At 35.6% G+C, this 20,872-nt stretch overlaps 1 protein-coding gene across 8 annotated transcripts in view; it reads left to right on the top strand.

Moving 5' to 3' along the window:
* USP34 (ubiquitin specific peptidase 34) overlaps positions 1 to 20,872 on the top strand; it is a 138,354-nt gene that overhangs the window by 50,668 nt on the left and 66,814 nt on the right. For 7 of the 8 annotated variants that reach the window (XM_054060864.1, XM_054060870.1, XM_054060867.1 and 4 more), the window contains exons 9-25: positions 5,294 to 5,375; positions 5,463 to 5,555; positions 7,830 to 7,955; positions 8,369 to 8,498; positions 9,068 to 9,103; positions 9,509 to 9,639; positions 10,210 to 10,826; positions 11,234 to 11,448; positions 13,180 to 13,295; positions 13,378 to 13,505; positions 14,659 to 14,748; positions 15,576 to 15,671; positions 16,764 to 16,846; positions 18,197 to 18,351; positions 19,233 to 19,346; positions 20,289 to 20,388; positions 20,522 to 20,681. In XM_054060864.1, the coding sequence (XP_053916839.1) occupies positions 5,294 to 5,375; positions 5,463 to 5,555; positions 7,830 to 7,955; positions 8,369 to 8,498; positions 9,068 to 9,103; positions 9,509 to 9,639; positions 10,210 to 10,826; positions 11,234 to 11,448; positions 13,180 to 13,295; positions 13,378 to 13,505; positions 14,659 to 14,748; positions 15,576 to 15,671; positions 16,764 to 16,846; positions 18,197 to 18,351; positions 19,233 to 19,346; positions 20,289 to 20,388; positions 20,522 to 20,681 (2,472 nt within the window). The remainder of the gene's footprint in view (positions 1 to 5,293; positions 5,376 to 5,462; positions 5,556 to 7,829; positions 7,956 to 8,368; positions 8,499 to 9,067; positions 9,104 to 9,508; positions 9,640 to 10,209; positions 10,827 to 11,233; positions 11,449 to 13,179; positions 13,296 to 13,377; positions 13,506 to 14,658; positions 14,749 to 15,575; positions 15,672 to 16,763; positions 16,847 to 18,196; positions 18,352 to 19,232; positions 19,347 to 20,288; positions 20,389 to 20,521; positions 20,682 to 20,872) is intronic. The other variant, XM_054060865.1, reaches the window with a different exon arrangement.

Here is a 20,872-nt window from a genome sequence, read left to right as displayed (position 1 = left end):
CACCAGGGTGATAAGCAAATATTTCACAACAGTAGCTTCCTAGCTTTGTCTGCATGGTTGCAGATTTTTCCATGGTAAGACAAGCTAAAGCATCTTCTGTCTAGGAAGACGCTGGATTTCACAATTTGCACAAGAAGGCAGCAGAAAGATGTGGCGGAGAAATCTGTTTTCTAGCTGGAGGTTTTGTATGTCTTTTTAGATTTAGTTTACTTGACTGTCTTCTCTAGGGTTGAGGGTTTGTGGTGACTCAATATCTGTATTGTCCAGATATGTACAGTCTCGGTGGCCCAAATTCGTAATATTCCTCAGAGATATACTTTTAATTTGGCTATTCCTGGCTTTTAAGATGGAATCAAATTCTTTGCAAGACTGAAGAGTATGATATCTGTTCAAGCCAAAAAGAATGAAATTTAACAGAAGAATCTTCAAGTCTTGGAACAGTGATTCCTAGAACTGTTTTGCTGATGTTGGTTGGTGAAAAATGATTAAGGCTTTCAGGGCAGGAAAGATTTTTTGTATGTGTGGTGTTTGGACTATAAGAAGAAAAAATGTTGTTTTTTCACAATGAAAACACCGTCAGCTTGTGGAGATAACATGTGTAAAGAGAAATTTTGTTTTGCTTTTCATTTGGCGGGCAGCCAAGAATTTGAATTTCAAGATTCAGGTTGATGCTGAGGCAACTCCTGCCCAATTTTAGAAACTTGATTACCCTCACTTAAAAAGTTGCCTACAGAGTAATTTCAGGTGTCCAAAATCCCTTTCACCTGTGAACGGAAAGATCTGGACTTACTTCTTCTTTCTTTTCCATCTCTTTCCTTATTTATTATCAAACTGCTCTGCTCTCTTAGCTCATGTTAACTCTTGCTTTCTATATTTTTGCCTTAAGTTCACCAACTGAATTTATGGCAGTATCATTTAAATGCCTGTTCCCCTCTCTCTGTTCCACATTCAAGGGATCTTTTCAGATTTTCTCTGAAAAAAAAAATAGTAGTAAAGGTTTTACTCAGCTCACTCCATGTTTGTTTCTGGTGGTATATGCCTTTCTAGTAGCATACACAGTAAATGTTCAAAATGATGTCACGGTCGTGGTTTTGGAGTATGCAGAGCATCAAATGGGAAAATGTGTGCTCATAAACAAAACCATGTGCTTGAATGTGTTTTGGGAAGGTGCCCGCTATGTCCTCTTTGCATTTCTGATCCTAAATATTAATGTTTGATCCTCTCTTACAGAGAGGCATTCTTTGAGCTGTCAGGAAAATGGATAAACTGTAGTTCCCTTCTGGATAGTTTCATTTACAAAAATGAATAGAATTCAAGCTCTGGTTTTCGCCTTTCCTAAGTACAGTTCACAATGATCAGGTTACATCAGAAACTGCATAGCTTCCACTCTTTTCCGTGCAGTCTCGTGGAATGCCTGGGGAAACTCACTTCAGAAGTGCTCGAATTTCCTTTCATGGAGGTAAAACAGTTATTTTTACAGACATGAATTGTCAATGAATTTAAATTAAAAGTCTAGGGAGAAATTGATTAGGTCTAGAGATCATCTAGCCCAAGATGATGTTTAAGATTTCCAGTGTTAGAAGGATCGAGAAACAGTTAAACTAGAGTAGCTGCTACCTTTACTTTTTTATTCTCTTCACCTCCTCCCTCACCTGCAACAGAGACTCGTAGAGAGTATCAGGTTCTTTAAATTACTATTCCTCCTGCTATCCCAATTACTAAATCTGTGAAAAATAGCTAATTTGTGTTATTGCCAGGGTGAATTGTCTTACTACTAAGGTCTGTATGACTTGGATGTCTAATTTGTAAAACCATTTTTTGTACTGCTGCTTTCGTGTCAGAGGGAAAGTCGTATCTGTACTTTGATCATAATTCATGTATTTCACTCACTGTTTCCTTCAGTATGAAGGAGGAAGATTTTTCTGTAACCTTTTGAAGAACTTACCTTAAGAGATAATTTGAGCATATCTTTACTGAAAATTGAGTTCTTGCTAAGTTGCCAGAATTGTCGTGGAATTGTATAGTAATAGTCATATGATCATTTGCAAATTGCTCTATGAAAAAATACTTTTGAATTATGAAAAATACAGACTATAGGAAAGAAATTTTAACATAAATAGAAATTGAAATGAAACTGCTTAGAAAAACGTCAAAAAATTGTGCTTCAAATCTTATTAAAAAGTTATTCTAGGTTGCCCTGCTTATTTGAGGCAAAACAGAATTCAGTGAATTTTTGTGAACTTGAGTGTATCTGAAGTTTCTCAAGACTGTAGGGCTTTTGGTGGTTATTGAAGTAAAAATGAGATAAGTGACAATATTTTAATCAAGTGACAAACTTTAATCATAGCTTAATTTATCTATAGACTGTCAGTATATTTTTATTTATATGGAGTTGTGGAATTGCTTGTGAGTTAAGGTATTCACTCTGTTTTAAAGTGAGGACCCTTAACAAAGAGCTGGAAAACACTGGACCAACAAAACCTTTCCTAAAGTGGAAGCATTCAGGGAATGAGTCAGACATCATTCATTTGCACTGAAATGAGCTTTTTTCAGTGAATCATTGAATCGGCTGTCATAAATATATTTCTCAGTATATCAGAAAACACAATATTTAGTGCTGGTAATAATTCCATAATTTTAAAAGGCATTTATTTAGTCATCAGTGTGCCCTCAGCAAAGCTTTCTGGAGGGAACCATTCTGTCTGGGAAACACAAAGGCTGCATTCTGCTATTCACAAGGATCCTCTTGTTTTTGGTCATCCTCAACAAATCCATATCAAATGAATGTTTACCTTCAGAAATCTGAGATGTCATTTTATCACAGTTGAACTCACCAGTGGGATAAAGAGTTTTTTTACTGCTGAGAATACATGCATTAAAAAAGGCATTCCATTATTTCTTGGAAGAAAAATTTTGCAGGCTGAAGATTGCAAACTGCTATCCTCATTTAACAAAATGTGAAGGAATGCATTCTGTAAGAGAGTTTTTGTTCTTTGGTGTAAGTAAAGTGCAACGTATGACTCTGGGTACAGTGTCTTACGGACATTGTGCCACTGGCTGAAGCACTGGGTTTAAAAACAGGCACTGAGCAGTATCTCTTATCGTATTAACATCACATAGTGAATCCAGCAGTGTTTGTCTAGGATCCATTCTGAAAGCTACAGGTTTAAAACTTAAGATCCAAGGAGAAATTAAGTGGTCTTGGGACAAAATTACCGTTGATGTGATTCTGGTGTTAAGGCTTTTGCCTCTTTTGGAGGCCCATATGCAGTGGGTTGGTTTTTTTCACATTTTATAACCAGAAGGACATCCATTTAGGTCTGCATCTAGTGGATGTATATTCAGTCACGTGAGCAGATCTACTTATACAGGCCAAATGCAAACAATGAGGCTTTCTGCTTACAGCAGGAGCACTTCTGCACACAGCAAAGGGAATCAATGTAAAGCCATAAGGAGCTGAAGGTGAAAAGGCTGTAAGTTCAAGAAATGTTTTTGCTGGCTGCATTGAGTTTTCGGTGTGTGTGTTGGGCACTTGTAATTTAAGGTGAATCCGTAGTATCAAGTCTACCAGCTGTCTGATGAAATGAAAAGTAACAGAGCTGTAGTCTCTTGAGCTGTATGGGCAATGCCACTCTGATCACTTTTGCTTGTCAGTGTGGAGGCAGGTAGATAAGAGCAGCTTTTAGAGCCATGCATGTTGCTGAAGAAGACTGGTGCCATATATTCAAATGACTAATAAGTTCCTTCAGCTGAAAAACTTGCAAACCCACAGATCTCATGTGAAAAAGGCTTCTGATTTTGTTAGATAGAAATCCAAGCCCTGAAGAGTCTGTAATGTGCATGCTCCACAGTTTGATTTGGGGTAGACATCTTTGGTGTGTTGGGTGTGGTGGTTGGGTTTGGTTGGGTTTGGAAATGAGGCTGTAGAAAATTAAGTAGATCTTGATTTCATGGAGCAAGTTGGGCATATCTAATTTTTATCCCTTTTTGTGCAGATACTGTGTCAAACGAACTTTACAGTATGAGAACCAATTTACTAATAAGCCATGAGTGATACTGTTGGTAAATTGTTATACCTTGCAAACCAGTTATTACTTAAGTGTTAGGGAACATTAGCTTTTTTGAACAATATAAGAATATTTGATTCCTCATGTCCTGGAATTAGAATAGAAGAAAGTGGTATGGGGATGGTGTTGAGCAGTAGGAGCTTTGCTCCCTGAGTTTGTCTGTAGGGATCAGGCATTTCAAAAGAATTGAAAAACTGGTAACGTGCTCCAGAAAGGTAAATCCTGTTTTGAAAACCTAGCAATCTCTGTGTACCTAAAGAATCTGATATTCTGACTGTGGATGATAAAGATTGGCAATTCTGGAATTTTAGTAGTGACCATAAATGTGACACAGGTAACAAGGATAAAAATAATTCTTCTTGTAGTTCTCTAAGACACCTCCTCCCTCTCATCCTCTTCTTGTGAAACAGAGCACTTTTATTCCAGGGCCATTTAAACCATAGGCTGTGCTTTAAATACTGTAATATCCTCTAATTACTTCTGGTGCCAAAATCTGGGAAAATAAATGCTTGAGGGGAAGGAATAAAAGGGAGCTTACGCTCTGGTTTCCAGACAGAGCAGTCCTTTCTGGAAGTTCAGTTTTTGTTTTAGAAAATTCACTTTCCTTGTCCTATTCCGTTTGAACGTTTGCTTATGGATTGGTGCCGGGTAAAGTTCCCTATTGTTATGGATGAAACAAAGTGAGAATTTTGAAGTGTTTGTGTAAGTATGACCATGTAAAACATAGCATTTTGAAGTTACATGAGTTGCTATTTTTGCAAAAGCATCTAAAAATATTTCAGTAATTTTCTTTAAAAAAATAATTTCTATTGCTTTCATCTTTAGTTACATTTGTGAACTCAGTAGTTCAGGAATTCCATTATAAAGTTGGGTTAAGCAGCAGTGTTTATCAAAATCTTGCCTGTGAGGTCTTTGACTGTGGTCTGCAGGTGATCTGTTGGGCTCTATTAACCAGTAAAGTTGGTAGAGTTGGTTACGTGTTTGTCCAAAGGGACAAGTGGAACATGTTGATATTGGCCATTAGTCTTCCAGCTAAAGAAAAATATAGGGAAATAATTAGCTTCCTACCTGAATGAATGTTGAGTATGCTTTGTGTTCAAAAATGTTTTCATGTGTTTACTACGATTACAGTTATTAATTTGAAAGACGTGCTGGGATAGAAGGTTGTCTGTCTATATTTTAGGCAGATAATTTTACATATGTTTCCACTCTTCTTTAATGTCTAGGTCTATTGCAAAAGAGCTTGCAGACTGGCTTATCAGCAACAATGTAGTTGAGCACATTTTTGGACCAAATTTACATATTGAGGTTTGTATGAAAGTATTATTATTAATATAAATATGGAGGAGTAACTTCTTGCAATAAATCTTTCGTCAATGTCCTCTTGCTTTGCAGATCATCAAGCAGTGCCAAGTGATTCTGAATTTTCTTGCAGCTGAAGGGAGACTTAGTACTCAGCATATAGACTGTATCTGGGCTGCAGCACAGGTATATATACAATTTTCATAGTTGCAGGGGTGATAAAAAAATAAAACAGAAAACAGCAAGTTGATTTTGTTTTATATTTGTAAACCTGAATTTCTTACTTTTATTTGTCTGAGTGTTTTGCTAACCAGAATTTTAAGTTAAGTAACTGCCACAGTGACTTTCATTAGATTCAAGAGTTCACCTAGGCTACTTTCATACAAGAAAAAGAAAAAGAAGTTGTGTAGCAAAGGCATAGTGTTTTCATTGGAAGTGGGGATGAGGATTGTAGGGTAGACGTAATATTTTTACTATTGTGCTAAATCGCCTTGCTCCTTTGTATTGTAGCTTCCATTTCTGTTACTCCTGGTGGGAACAATCAGGTGAAAATTGCTGCAGTAAAGTCTAGAGCTGTGCTGCAGTGCTGGTGTTAAAATCTATAAAAGGCACTGAGACTTTATTTTTTGCTTGGTAAACCTGGAAACTGATAGGCTTTTTTTTCCTTCAGAAAGATATATTTGTTTGCCACTTGCAATAGATTGCTGTGCTTTTTTGGTTTAGGTTGTGAATTTTATTATTTAGGGGATTTGAATACTGTAGGCGGTTTGATGTCCTGTTGTGAACACTGTTTTTCCATGGTTTCATTCTCCCTTTGTTATGAAAAAAATAAAAACAAACCCAAAACCTAAACATCCTCTCCCTAACACACACACAAAACCACCCCCCCCAAAAAATCCATCAAACCCCAAACAAAAAAAAATAAATGAAAAAACCCTTAAGGTTTTAGTGCCAATTTTTCTGAAAACTACACTCAAAATGAAGGTCAGAGAAATAAAATGGATCTTCTTGAACAGGAAAATACTTTTACACATGTTAGAACTTGAAGGGTTTTTTTAATGTGTTCAATATTTCTGTGTAATTTGTTTCAATCAAATACTTTGGTATGTGCATTCTGAAACCTCTGTAGTCCATTATCATAACATGCAACTGGTAGGTTAATAAAGGCTCATTATAACAGCACGGACTCTAAGAGGCTCCAACAGTTTTCCATATTACAGTAATTAATAACTACTTATTTCACTTACATTTTTAAAACGATGCTTTACCTTTTGTTTTTTCACACATACACTAGCTTGCACTAGTGTTAGACCTCAAACTTTTATACTACTTGTAAGACTTAATCACCCAAGTGATTGGTAATGAACAGTTGACATGTTCATTTTGACATGTTGATATTTTCAGACTATATATTTTTGATATCAGAATTAAGTATGTCTTGATTACTTCCTGTAAAAGATTTAAACCTCTAATACTGCTTAAAAGACTGACACCCTTAGACTAAAAGAATAGAAGGTGCTGAAGGATATACTCTCCACTTTTGAAACTAACTCCTTGACCAAAAATTATTTTCTCTGAGTTAAAGCAAGTATCTCAAGGTGTTTAAATGCATTGTTGTATTGAACCCACATAATTTTATTCTGTTTGGAGTCCTGTGAAAGATGGCTTGTACACGTTAAACAGCTGACATGGATATTTTATATGCCAGGAAGGCAAGATAAAATAAATAAGTAATGAAAAAAAAACGCTTTTGAGGAGCATATGTAGTAGCCCACTTTAATTATGTTTTTTTCTAAAAGTCTCTCTTAACCATTATTTCATTTTTTTAATATTAACATCCTTACAAACGTAATGAAACCCTTGGAGTGACTGTGAAAACCAGAATTTAACCTAGGAGGAAACACCTAGGAGAGCTGTCACTTTAAGGTGTAAATAGAGTAGTTTAGCCGAACATGTTATATTTTTTTGCTGAACACATTGTTATTTTTTTTTTTGGCATCCACTACTGGAAAGACAAAAGAATTATAAATAGTCCTCACACAATTCATACATTTCGTATTCTTGGTCTCATATTAGCCTGTACTCTCTGTATTTGTGGTTAGCACTGCTTGTAAGATAGTAATTGTAAATATTATTTCCCTCAGGATTTAGCATATACACTAATATTTTAGAAGATAATCTAAGTTAAAATACAAAATAAACTTCTCATTCTTCTTTTCACCAGATCTTTTAGAACTGGAACTAAGGGAGATATTATTACATTTGATTTCACTAAACTTTACTTGCTTTACCGTATAAAAATTAAGTCAAAATTGCAAGTCTGACATAGTTTGGAATTATTGGACAAGTGCTTCCTGAGAATTTGTGCAAAGATGTTGTTTAATTGCTGCAATTTGATCTTTGAATTTTTTTCAAGTTTATTTTGCTGTTCCTGTTACCTTCTCCGTTTGTACTTTGTAGCTAAAGCATTGCAGTCGTTACATACATGATTTGTTTCCTTCTTTGATCAAAAACTTGGACCCTGTCCCACTTAGGCATCTTCTCAACCTTGTCTCAACTCTTCATCCAAGTGCTCACACTGAACAGGTAAAGACAAGGCAAACAAAATTTCTGTAACAAGGAAAGAAATTCTTTTAGTATAATAAACATTTTGGGTTTGTCTGTCTTTCTAGAGGAATGCATGCAAAAGTAATATTCACTAATGCATAAGAGAGGAAACTGTATGAGTGAAGTCATGTTTCTTCGAGTAGGCCTCTGCTGGCTTTTGAATTATAATCTTATTTGGTGGTTTTTGAATACTGCATAACCACTGATAGAAGATTTTAACTTCATGTCTGAACTTAAAAAGTTTTTTTAGCATTAACAGCGTTTTGAGCATTTCTCTATTTTGATGAGTTTATTTTGGTGAACTGTAGTATTGGCATGTAGAAAAATTGATAGTGGATCTTTACATATAAAACCACCTGCTTAATTGCACTGTCGTCTGGTTTTGTTTATAGACCTTGTATTTGGCATCAATGCTTATAAAAGCTCTGTGGAATAATGCACTAGCAGCCAAGGCTCAACTGTCAAAACAAAGCTCTTTTGCATCTTTACTGAGTACCAATCTGCCCATGGGAAACAAAAAAGGTATGTGGTTTTCCAGTAGAACTGAACTTTTTGGACAAAAAGGATTTATGGAACTTTTTACTGGAAGAATTTTTTGAAAGTGTCATGCTGGCGTATTTTTCGAGCAGAAGTTGAGGATAAAGATGAAGGCATTAAAACTTTGTGAGCACATTTGGAAAGCTTTCTGTTTCAGAACAATTCTGTTTGTATATCTAAAGTAGTATGTATTTTTCTATTTCTTTTTTTTTTAATCCAGAGGATGGTCCATAACCCCTCGGTTAACTCTTCTCGTTCTGCCGAACAACTGTAACTGACATAGCTACATAAAACCTTAAAAAAAAAAATCTATTTTTTACCTAGTTTTTGATATTCCATGCTGTTTCTGGGTTTTTTGGTTTTTTTTTTTTTTTTTTTTTTTTTTTTTACTTGACTGTGTCTTTCCCACAGTCATTATTAAATCTGCTGCCCCAGCCATTTTACTGTAGTTTCCCTTTCTTTTCTCACTGCTGATTTTTATGAATCATGGACAACTATATGCTGACAAAAAGATTTTTAGTCACTTATTTTTCCATCCTGCTTTTTTCCTTCAGAAGAAGAGGAGCTCAGAAGAGCAGTCCCTTCACCTTGTAAGTATAGTTTTAGAAGTACACTGCAATCTCATACGTTTGATACCACGTTTTTCTGCAGCCATCAAATTTGAATAAAGGAAAAACTAGTAAAAATTCGAAATTATGTTTTCACGAGAAGTAAAGTGAAAATTGTATTTAGTGCGGAATCTAGGAAATTCATATAACTGTGCTATATACTGGCAAGAAGAGACAACAGAATACAGATTATATAGTGCAGTCCTCAGTGTTCTAAGTAGAATTTTTAGTGTTTAGGTGCTCGGGTTGTTTGAGTTATGTCCTTTGTTCAGCTGTTTGCAGGAAGAATGCTGTTGAGCTCAACATTTGAGGCAGGTTTATGTAATGCTGTTAACATTCCAATAAATATAGATCACAAAGTAATTGGGAAATGTGGTTTTGAACTAGGGTCACCAGCAGCAAGCCCTCAGAGCAGTGACAACAGTGACACCCATCAGAGTGGAGGCAGTGATATTGAAATGGAAGAACAGCTTATTAACAGAACAAAACATGTGCAGCAGCGACTTTCAGACACAGAGGTAAGAGTATAAATTGTAGTCTGTGATTTTTGTTACCGAGTTGCCTATTATTACCTATGGAAATAATTTTTTCTTTAATCGTTTCAAAACCTAGTCAGATACGTAGCGTGTGTGTGTACTTGCAGCAGGATAGTGGAATGCTAGAACCTTTACTTGTTTTCTGTGCAGTTTACATAGAGTATATTGCACCTTGCCTGTGAACAAGTGCGATACAAAAAAAAACCACCTCAAACAATTGAATTCCTACATTTAAATTGTATTTCAGTGAGATTGATCTCTGAGTAAGGGTCTGCATGACATATTGTTGTCACACTGTGTGTGTTCCAAGCCTGCACATAAACCCTGTTGCAAATAATGTACTGCAAAAATTAAATTATTAAATCTGTATCTTGCTCAGAGCATTTTGTCATTGGCAACCAAATTGAGAAAGAATGAATGAAGACTTTTAGACTTGACGCGTTTCCTCATAAATGAAGAATATTGTTTGAATGATGATGAAGATGATGTTGATTATGTATTTTCAGTGGTGCTTTATATTTCCAACAATCTTAAAAAAAATAATAATTCCAGGAATCCATGCAAGGAAGCTCTGATGAAACAGCCAACAGTGGTGAGGATGGCAGTAGTGGTCCTGGTAGTAGCAGTGGCCACAGCGATGGATCCAGTAATGAGGCCAACTCCAGTCATGCAAGCCAATCTGCTGGAAGCCCTGGCAGTGAGGTCCAGTCTGAAGACATTGCAGATATTGAAGCTCTCAAAGAGGAGGATGATGAAGAGGAAGAAGATAGGAGTCATAATCCTCAGAAAAGCAGTAGGAGCACAGATCTACGAAGCAGGAAACTGGAATCGCAAACAGGCATTTGTCTCGGCGATTCACAAGGGGCATCAGAGAGGAGTGGTGCAAATAATGGGGCAGGAAAGGACCATGTTTTTAACACTGACTCTGTGACACCAGTGGATAATCGAATTAGAATTCTAGACGCTTGTTCTCATGCTGAGGATGCAGAGCATGATATAACGGGGGAAATGAGCACTGCTCACATTTCACAAGGGTCGCAAGATTCTTGTATAACTCACACAGGGGACTTCCTCGGGGAAACTATTGGAAATGAATTATTTAACTGTCGACAGTTCATAGGGCCACAGCATCACCACCACCACCACCATCACCACCATCACCATGACAGGTAGGTAGCTTGACATTTCTTCTGATTCCTTCTGCAACAGAAAGAAAAGCGGTAGCAAAATTCTGGGCAGAAATTTATTTGGACATTTTGCTGTACTTCAGGGTAATTTTGTCTAACAAATGATTGTTACACAGTAATCTGTTAACATCTTGTGAAGTTTTTGTATTGAATAAATATGACAGTGTTTAACAAAATGTTAAAATTGGTTTGCAAAATTAAATTGAAGAAGTCAACACAATCATCATGATAATGAGGCCTTCAATTTATCTGCAGTAGTTTTTCATATTCATATGAAGGTCTGCTGTTCAGACAGATGGTTCATCCTAACTTTAGCTTTAGGGAGATACCTACTCACTTGTAGTCTGCTGTAAACAACTTTATCTTTAATATTGTCCATTCTAACACAGGCATATGGTTGACGATATGCTAAGTGCAGATGATGTCAGTTGCAGTAGTTCCCAAGTCAGTGCAAAATCAGAGAAAAACATGGCTGATTTTGATGGCGAGGAGTCTGGCTGTGAAGAAGAGCTGGTACAGATTAATTCACATGCTGAGCTAACGTCTCATCTTCAGCAGCACCTTCCTAACCTTGCCTCTATCTATCATGAACATCTTAGTCAAGGTAAGAGTGATAAAAAGAAACCAGAAAAACATTGTACTTCTAAGTTGGTTTTATATATTTTTTAATTAGTCTCCAATAATTGAAGTAATTCAGAGTATTTTAACCATGCATGGACATTTGCTCAATGAAACCACAGTGACTACTGAGATTTTGCTCTTTCTCCAAGAGGTTTGTTTTTGTATCACATTAGATGTAGCTGTAGTAGCTGTATTAGCCTTTTTTTTTTTTTTTCCCCCCTCTTCATATATACCGGAGCTTTTAATGCAAGTTAAAACAAATAAAGGCACTAAAAAGCCTAGGAAATGTTTTTTTCTAATCAGATATTAAAGTAAAAAGAAAGGCAATCCTGAAATGTGCATTTTTTTTCCTCTATCTTTGAAATCTTATGCAGCTTTTCTTCTGGTGGGTGGATCTTATTGTGATTCCGCACACTTGTCATCTTAAATGAATTAACCATAATGGGCTGTGCAGAGGATAATTTTGGAAAAACGATTTATGATATAACTTGATATTATAGAGATCTTGCCTTAAAGGGCATTTTATGCTATTTCATCTTACACTGCCAAATCTTCTAGTTTACTTCAGGGTACAATTTAAGATGCTACTAAAACACTTCTCAAGAATTATATCATCTTTCCATATGCTATTGTGGCAGCTTTATTTTCTGTTTTATTCTCCTTTTAAATATAATGGTAGGTATGATTAGTGAAGGTTTAACATTTTTCTTCACTAGCCTGACAGTGAAACCAGTACTATTTATATGTTTTTCTGAAACATAGTTGAGTAAAAAATCTCTTCTTTTCTTTAGGCTTAGCATTTCTTGTTATGTGGAACTGAATTATAATTTCAGCTTGACATTGAAAATTTGGAAGGATTTTTTTTCCTACGCTACAGAGTTCAGTAAACTTTTAACACTTTGTAGTTAAAACATGATGTAAATCAGCATATTTTTGCAGTGTTTTCCATAGGTATTACACATCTTACTGAAGATACAAATTACTGTTTGAGCGTGAGGCCTTCAGTGCAGATTATTTTTGACATCTCTAGTTTTGCACGTGCACATAATTGCAGTGACCTACACGCAGCCTAAATTTTCTATTTGGCTTTGCTGTTACATGTACATAGTATCAAGTAGTAGATAAATGAATGGTGCCAGCTGTGGCCACAGGGAAGGAAAATGCTTATCAGTGTTTATGAAAACATGATGAGTTTTTGAAATAATGCACTTTGATACTCTATCATATATAAAAAACCTAATTGTTTTTCCTGTTTTTCACTTAGATGTAGGAGATCATGCGGTATGGGGGGAATTTATTGAAATCTGCTTTTTCTTTTTTTGCTTTTCCACCATCGTAGTTATAAAGATACCTCCTTTCCAACCACAGAACTATAGAAAGACTTAAGAAATATTTTAATTATACTGTGAATTAAATCTGCTGAAGTTAAGCAGTTGCACCTGCAGCTCTTAAGTACTGGTTTTATTGCATTGCCGTTAGCCAAGAACAGTATAAACATTGGTTTAACTGTCTTGTTAACTTCTTGTGTCGTCATGATACTTTTGTCTTCTTTTAAGAATGCCTATGTGGAAAAGACTGCGATTACAGTGTTGTTGTATGCACTTTAAAATAGCCAAGTTTGCAAATAAAACATGTTTTTGCTCATATGCTTAAGGAATAATGTTCAGATTAGATAGTTCCTTCTATTTATTCAATGTCTTTGTATTTTGTTCAGGACCAGCAGTTCATAAACATCAATATAATAGCAATGCAGTGACGGATATTAATTTGGATAATGTTTGTAAGAAAGGAAATACCCTTTTGTGGGATCTGGTCCAGGATGAAGATGCAGTAAGTTGAATACCAGAAAATAATATTTTTTAAAGAAAATAAATATATACTATTCAGTGACCTTTCTTTCTACTTGCTGTAGATTCATCTCTCCGAAGGGTTAATAAACGAAGCAGAGAAGCTGCTCTGTTCTTTAGTATGCTGGTTCACTGACAGACAGATTCGAATGAGATTTATTGAAGGCTGCTTAGAAAATTTAGCAAACAACAGGTAACTTAAATCATGAATTATCTGTTTTTACATTTATCTGGTTTTACTACATATAGGAAATGTAAGGTGACTGTAACAGCTATTTAACTTTACAGAAGACAAGTTAAACCAGATGAAAGCTAAAGTATAAAAGCTAAAGAAAGCTAAAGTATAGTTTTCAGAGCATTATGACTGTATCTGATGTTCCATGTTTGTATTCTATCAGTGTTCTGAATTTCTCATCTTGTTGCGTATGTCCATTCTCCCTTCTGCCAGAGGTTACTGCCTTCCTACCAGCTGGTAAAATTGGGTCCACATCTTAGCCAGTTGAATGCAAGGTCGGGTGCCTTAGCATAAGCACTTTGATTTAAATGTTTAGAATTTACGTGCAAGTGACTGAGGAACAGACATGTTCTTTTCCACCAAGTTTATTGTGGGGCTTAATTTCTGTGAAGAAACAGCTGGAGGCTGAAGTAATACCTTGATCTGAGAACTTGTTTTAATATCAGCCAAAGCTGTGAGATTGTACAATTTGAAAAGACTGGCAAAAAAGATTGGCAATTTATTTTGTTGATGCGACTAATCAACTGCTGGGTATCACCTGCAGTGTTATGTTGTTAACTCTTTGCTAAGAACACTGTTTATGAGATAAGTATACTGAGATATTAATTAATAAGAGAGAGCTGAAGACACTTGTCGCTGATACGAGAGTTCCATCACATGCAGTTACGCACTTCTTGAGTTTTGCTCAGAATACACATCTACTTGTGTCTGTAATCAGTTTGAGGCAGATTTTTCTGCTATGTCATCGGTTTGTAGAAAATCCATACTAATTTTGCTGAAATTTCAAAAGATAAGTATTATGAAACTTAAAAATAAGATTTTTGCTTGACATATAAATGATTTTTAATAAGGAAAAATGTCTACTGTTTTATTTTTATACTTGTCCAACAGCTATGTGTCCAGGGTATTACATTACACATGTGAAGTACGTGTAGTTAAGATTCAGAAGACTAATTGGCTGACTTGATGGTAAACTTCACATTGATATTTCCAGTGCTTTCAGTTAGCCTGTTTGCTCACTGATCCTGATCTTCTCAAAGTAATTTTAAAGTTGACTCTTTTAATTTTGTAACAATCATACATTGTCATCATTTCTCTCTTTCTCCTTTAGATCAGTAGTAGTTTCACTTCGCCTTCTTCCAAAGCTGTTTGGTACATTTCAACAATTTGGAAGCAGTTATGATACCCATTGGATAACGATGTAAGTTGCCTCCTGTCCCCAACAGACTAAGCCAGCAGAAGCGATGACATTTAGGAGATTGTGGGAAGGCTTGCTCCTTGAGTGTGGTCCAAATTAATGAGGACCTGAGGTTATCATCTGTCTGTTACCTGGCCTAGTTGTGTGAGCTTGCTGAATCGCTCAGGCCTGTGTTTCTTCACAACACACACTACTGTTGTAACTGAGGTGAAGACTATTTTATGGGGTTTTTTAATCTCTACCCATTAAATCCCAAAGGGCTTGCAGACGGTACTAAACATCCAATAATAGTATATTTTAAAAGGTTGGAATGACTTGATGTTACATCATACTGTTCTGATTGCATCTTGAATGCTTCTCAATAATAAAAGATTTGGCTTATAAGAAAATCACGTGAAGGTATATAGTATAGTATTCCTTATGAGGACAAACTGTATAGCTGGCTCATCTGCATGTAGAGAACTACAGGGAGTTCTGGGAAAGATTACAGTGATTGCCAGCAATTTTCCTTGGTCTTTTTGACGTGAAATTTAAATACATGCCCAGTTCTGAGTTTTGGCTTAGACTTTTTCTGAATGAGGGCCTTTAGGAACAGTTTTCATGGTCTCAGAAGGGAGGGTTCTCTGTCAGTCCTATGCCTGAAAATAACAACGATGAAAAGGAAGAGGAGAGTACCGTACTGGAAAATACTCCTGAATTCATAGTAGATGGAAAATGGAATGTTTACTTTGGGTGTATGTGAATGCAGTTTTCTTGTAATAGCTGTCTAATTTCTGTAGCTTTTCTTTTTAAGCAAATTGTAATATCTTCTGCCCTTTAAATTGACACAGGTGGGCAGAAAAGGAACTCAATATGATGAAACTTTTCTTTGATAATTTGGTACACTACATTCAGGCAGTCAGGGAAGGACGACATAAACATGCATTGTAAGTACACAACTGACTTGGAGTGTTTGGCTCTTTACATTTTTGAACATTTCTGCTTCTAATGCTTCTGATGTGTTCTTATAAGTAAATACTTTCTGTAGGAACATTACATGCTTAAGGAGACAAAGGGCTGTAAAAATAATGTTTTAAATAACTTCCTTTTCCTTAAGAAAAAGTCACACAACTCTGTCATTTTGTTAAACATGATGTCGAATATTTGTTTACAAATAAAACACAAATATTTTATAAATGCAAATCAATTTAAAGTGATTTCATATCATAAAACTATTCAAATGTTTCAGTTTTGAAATCCATTATTGTTAATCTTCACAGTGTTTTTTTTGTTTAACACATTCATCTGCACTTTCCAACGTGTATGATTAAAATTAGTTGTATACGTGCAATTGATTACTATTTTTAGCTTCCCAATCCCAGAGGAATAGACAGTTCAGATGTCAAAGTCAGTATGTAAATACGGGCATCCAGAATTGAACAGTGTTGCTATTTATGGGTCAAATTTTCACTTCACCATACACCATTATACTAAGCACTGCTCTAGTGAGAAATAACTTCGAAAGCTGTTTAAAAGTGTGATGAGTTTTTTTTAAATTCAGGCAAACCAATACATTGTTCTGCTCTTTTGACCATTAAGCTTCTACCTTATAAATATAAATAGAGTTCATATAGTTATAATTTATAAAAATATTTTTATAAAGAGTGTGTATCAGCTGGGATAGGGAATTCAGAGTAGAAACAAGTTAGGGAAGAAATTAAGGTCAGAACTTGAAAGTTGCTAATGACAAAATTGGACTCGAATTGGACTCTGTAGCAAAAAGACCCACTTGCAATCCCCCCAACAATAAAACAACACAAAAAGGTACCTTATCTAGTAACAGCTAGGATGTCAATCCACTTGTTTGGTGTCGGTCTGTAATGTGTACAGCTGGAGCCTACAGACCATGTGCTGAACTAGAAGCTCAGAAAGAAATTTATAAGAAAAGTTATTTATGGTTTTAAGAGGCACATCTGTGTGTGGGGAAAAAAGTTATGACAATAAGCAGTTAAATAAAGTTCTTCAAATTTAAATTCTAGATACAGCCACAGTGCAGAAGTTCAGGTTCGTCTTCAGTTCCTCACGTGTGTGTTTTCAACCCTAGGATCACCAGATCATTTCAGTAAGTATTTGATGTGAGCTTTTCAGAGAAGCACCTCGTAGTAAGGCTTAGATATTTCTTAAAAATCAGTGTTAGCTTAAGTAAGTATAATGTTCTAAACAGATACAGTTTTAAATAACCTCTGGTACTGTTTCAAAAGAAAGAATATTTTTTGATGAAAGCACAGAACCAACAATAGAATTTGGATTCTATAGCAGTTCTATGAGAACGAATTTTTATGTCCTCTGCGCTTTGTTTTTTCTAAATATTAGGGTTGTGGTCATTACTGAAATGAAGAGAATATAGTCTGTATTTGTGGGTTTTGGTTCATATCCGTAACGTTCCCACTGATCTACTGGAGTGCACTGTAATTAAGTTGTGATACCAAAAAGGAATAATTCTATATATTTTGATACTGTCAGAAAGTGGTTTACATTCCTGTAGAGTCTTTTGCAAAAGTGGTTTTCTGATTGATAGTCGTCTGTACAGATGCTGAAATCTTTTCACTCTGCAAGGTAAAAAATAGATTTTTTTTTTTAATTCCGATGGAATTAAAAGTTGAACATAATTTTCTGTGGTTTTAATAACTGTTGGTGGCTTTTTGTTCCATGAATTGTTTGTCTGCTCTCTTCTTAAGCCCTTGTAAACCAATACAGTGTTGTCTCAGCATCAGCTCTGTACAGACTTTCAGTTGATTGTATATTGAGGTCATTTATTAAAACAACTGAAGGGAGGAGTCATTTGGGTAGTTCTGTTAGAAGTAGTTATGAAGCTGGTGTTCACATGGCTTGTACCTCTGGTCATTAGAGTAGAATACAGGAAGGAACGAGAATACCTGTAGCCAAGAGAAAAATAAACCTTTTAACACTGTGTTTGCTGTTGTTGACAGGATAGCCACAATTCTTTATAAAGAAATTTTGGGGATCACAAGTGTTTATGTGCCAACTAAGAAAATAAACCTACAGTTCTCTTGAAGGGAGTAACAATGAAATAGTTAGACATACCATTTTCAGTCACAGTCTCAGTACCCAGCTTAAAGCTGGCCTCTAGGTCGTACCCAGTAATTTTTTGTGAACTGAGAACCAAGCAGCTGTTTGGTAGGAGATCTCAGGTCAGCCCACACTACTCACTAGTTTAGTAACAGCTGACAGCACTAATGACCAAAAACTGTAGCTGATTGCCCACTCTAAAAGAGGAAGAATGTATGATTCCTAATCGGTAGGTGGTGTATTTTTCTTTTGTTCTTTCAAAAACGTTCTTGTCCCAACAAAAACTATTCTGATTTTTCTTTATGCATTCTTGGGTGTTGTACAGTATCACTATGTATTTAATGTTATAAAGGAGTAGTTAAATGTACTTCCCTAATTTTAGGGTTGAGTTTAGAACAAGTGGACATACTGTGGCACTGCTTAGTAGAAGATTCTGAATGTTTTGATGATGCACTACACTGGTTTTTAAATCAAGTACGAAGCAAGGATCAGCATGCTATGGGTATGGAGACTTACAAGCATCTTTTTTTGGAAAAGGTATGTAGAGGGTTTATTGCAACCTTGCTAATTCTAATAAAAGTGTTTCTTTCCATATCAGCACTATTTAATGTATTTAAAATTGTTTCTGTGAAAAATATGTCTTCAGTATTCTGTGAGGGCCCCAGTTGTCATGCAGTGATTTTTTTTCTCTGCTTGGAGAGAAGAGGGGAACAGATTGGCATTAGTTCTTTTCGCGTTAGTATTTACCTGCATGTTTCTTTGTAAATAGCCTGCGTGTTGTAGCTGAAGCTACGTTGTGCTTCATTTTCATTTGGAGGAAAAAAAAGCCACCCAAAACTATCCTTTCTGAATTGTAGCTACCAGACTAAACAAATAACTTTTCTTCTTTTTGAGAGGGGCGTAAAAATCTCATTCTTACATCCACTGAAAATACAAAGATGCAACAGTAGAGCTTTCAGCAAGGGGTCTCATCCATATCAACAGATGACATAACAAAATGGATGCATTGTGCAGTAATTAGTGTAGTCTAGTTCTTTTTCATAGTTACACATCTTTTGCCTAGTTTTTAAGTGTGTGAGTACACATCATGTGCATGAACAAATTGTCTTGCTGTTGATAAGTTAAGCAGTTAATGTTACGGTAGTAATTTTTATTCCCTCTGCACTGTTACAATCCAAATCAGTGCTAAGGAGGTTTCTTTAAGCCAATTATAGTCGATGTTTTGTATTATATGTAAAATTCAGAGTGAGTCATCTTTTGCAGGAATAAACTTTAATTAATCTACTACATTCTAACATGCTTGGTAGTAGCAATGACATTTTTCTGTGCTAATGCTTATGAAATAAGTACCTTGTAATTGCTATTTGTTGCATCACTGAGTGTCTTTTTCCACACTGAAGTACATTCATTTTATTTAGATGCCACAACTAAAACCTGAAACTATTAGTATGACTGGCCTAAACCTCTTCCAGCATTTGTGTAATTTGGCTCGATTGGCTACTAGTGCATATGATGGTGGCTCAAACTCAGAGGTAAGCCTAGATTCTATGCTCATGTTTTTCTGAGGGAAGGGGAAAGCTGAATTACTTGCCTGCAGCAGCATACCTCTTGAGAACTTACTGGCTTGGATGTTTTTTACTGGTTTGAGATAATAATGTCACAGCCTGTCATGGTGGAGATTTCTGCCTTGAGAAGAGCCTTGGAAGGTAAGGACTCAAAAGTTCCAAATGCGGGACAGTGAAATGGGAAGAAAAGAGGCCAATGATCCTGACATTCCCTCATGACTTCGAGCATGCATGGCTTTTGTCTCTAGAGGCAGAGATAGGAAACCATGAAGAAAGTGATACCTGTTTCCAGCATACCTGTGTGCAGTCTATCGTATTCTTAGCGTAACTGTACTGTATTTTCTGTTGTGTTTAAAGAACGGATATGTAACACTCAGTTTCATAAATAAAAAGATTCAGATGACATTCTGTTAGGTGTATTTGATTCTGACTAGAAAACTACAGTAAAATGTTTCCTAGTTTACATATGATGTGCTTCAGAAGATTTTCTTCTGTATTTTTTAATACAGAAACTATCTTAGAAATAAAATGATATATGGGCTATTTTTCTGTGAACTTATTTGAGGTAATTTTTTATTAAAACTAATATTCTTGCAATGATTATCAATTGTAGTTGTGGTATCAAGGCTTCATTGAAAGGTATTCCTGTTTGTCAGAAATTAAAATGCACTCTTGAATACTAACCTGTTCTCCTCTTGCTTCAAAGTAGGAAAATATGTCTTTGAAAGTTAGAATTTTGTAGTGATTGATGTGTGCAGTGAGGAGAACTTGAGCACAGGAAAAATGGAGATGTTTTTAGTAATTTTATCAGGAGGCAAATAACATGTCTCTGGTCAGAAAAGCACCACTCTCAGTAAAATAATGAGGCAATGTTTTGTTTATGTGTTTGTTTTCCTTTTGTTGAAACAGTTGTGTGGCATGGACCAGTTCTGGGGTATTGCTTTAAGAGCACATTCTGGTGATGTCAGTCGAGCAGCCATCCAGTACATCAACTCTTATTATATCAATGGTATGGGTTTTTAGTTTTGTTTTATCTTTAGAATGTTTTAAAGAATACCTAGCATTATCTTTTTTTATTCTTAGTCTTAAAATGCATAGTCCCAAATTTGTGTGTGCCAAATTTACTTTAACTCGTACTACAGGTAAAACTGGCCTGGAAAAAGAACAGGAATTTATTAGCAAGTGTATGGAGAGTCTGATGATAGCTTCTAGTAACCTTGAGCAAGACTCGCATTCCAGTCTGACCATTATTGAAAGAGGACTCTTGATGCTGAAAACACACCTGGAGGCTTTTAGGAGAAGGTAAATGGCTCCCTTGATATATTTGGATGCAGAATTTATTTACGTTCCTCTTGTCATAATCATTAATGAGTTATGAGTTATTATTAATTTAAGTATTAGCTTATTTGGCTTTCTTTGTGTAAACTAACGACAGTAGTGGATAATTTTGAAAGGTAATATATTAAAGTTTAAACAGTTATGAGAGTTGGCCC

This window comes from Cuculus canorus, chromosome 3 (assembly GCF_017976375.1).
Source record: "Cuculus canorus isolate bCucCan1 chromosome 3, bCucCan1.pri, whole genome shotgun sequence".
NCBI classification, from domain to species: Eukaryota; Metazoa; Chordata; class Aves; order Cuculiformes; family Cuculidae; genus Cuculus; species Cuculus canorus.
Note: the sequence above shows the minus strand (reverse complement) of the source record. Positions and strands in the feature narration are given on the sequence as shown.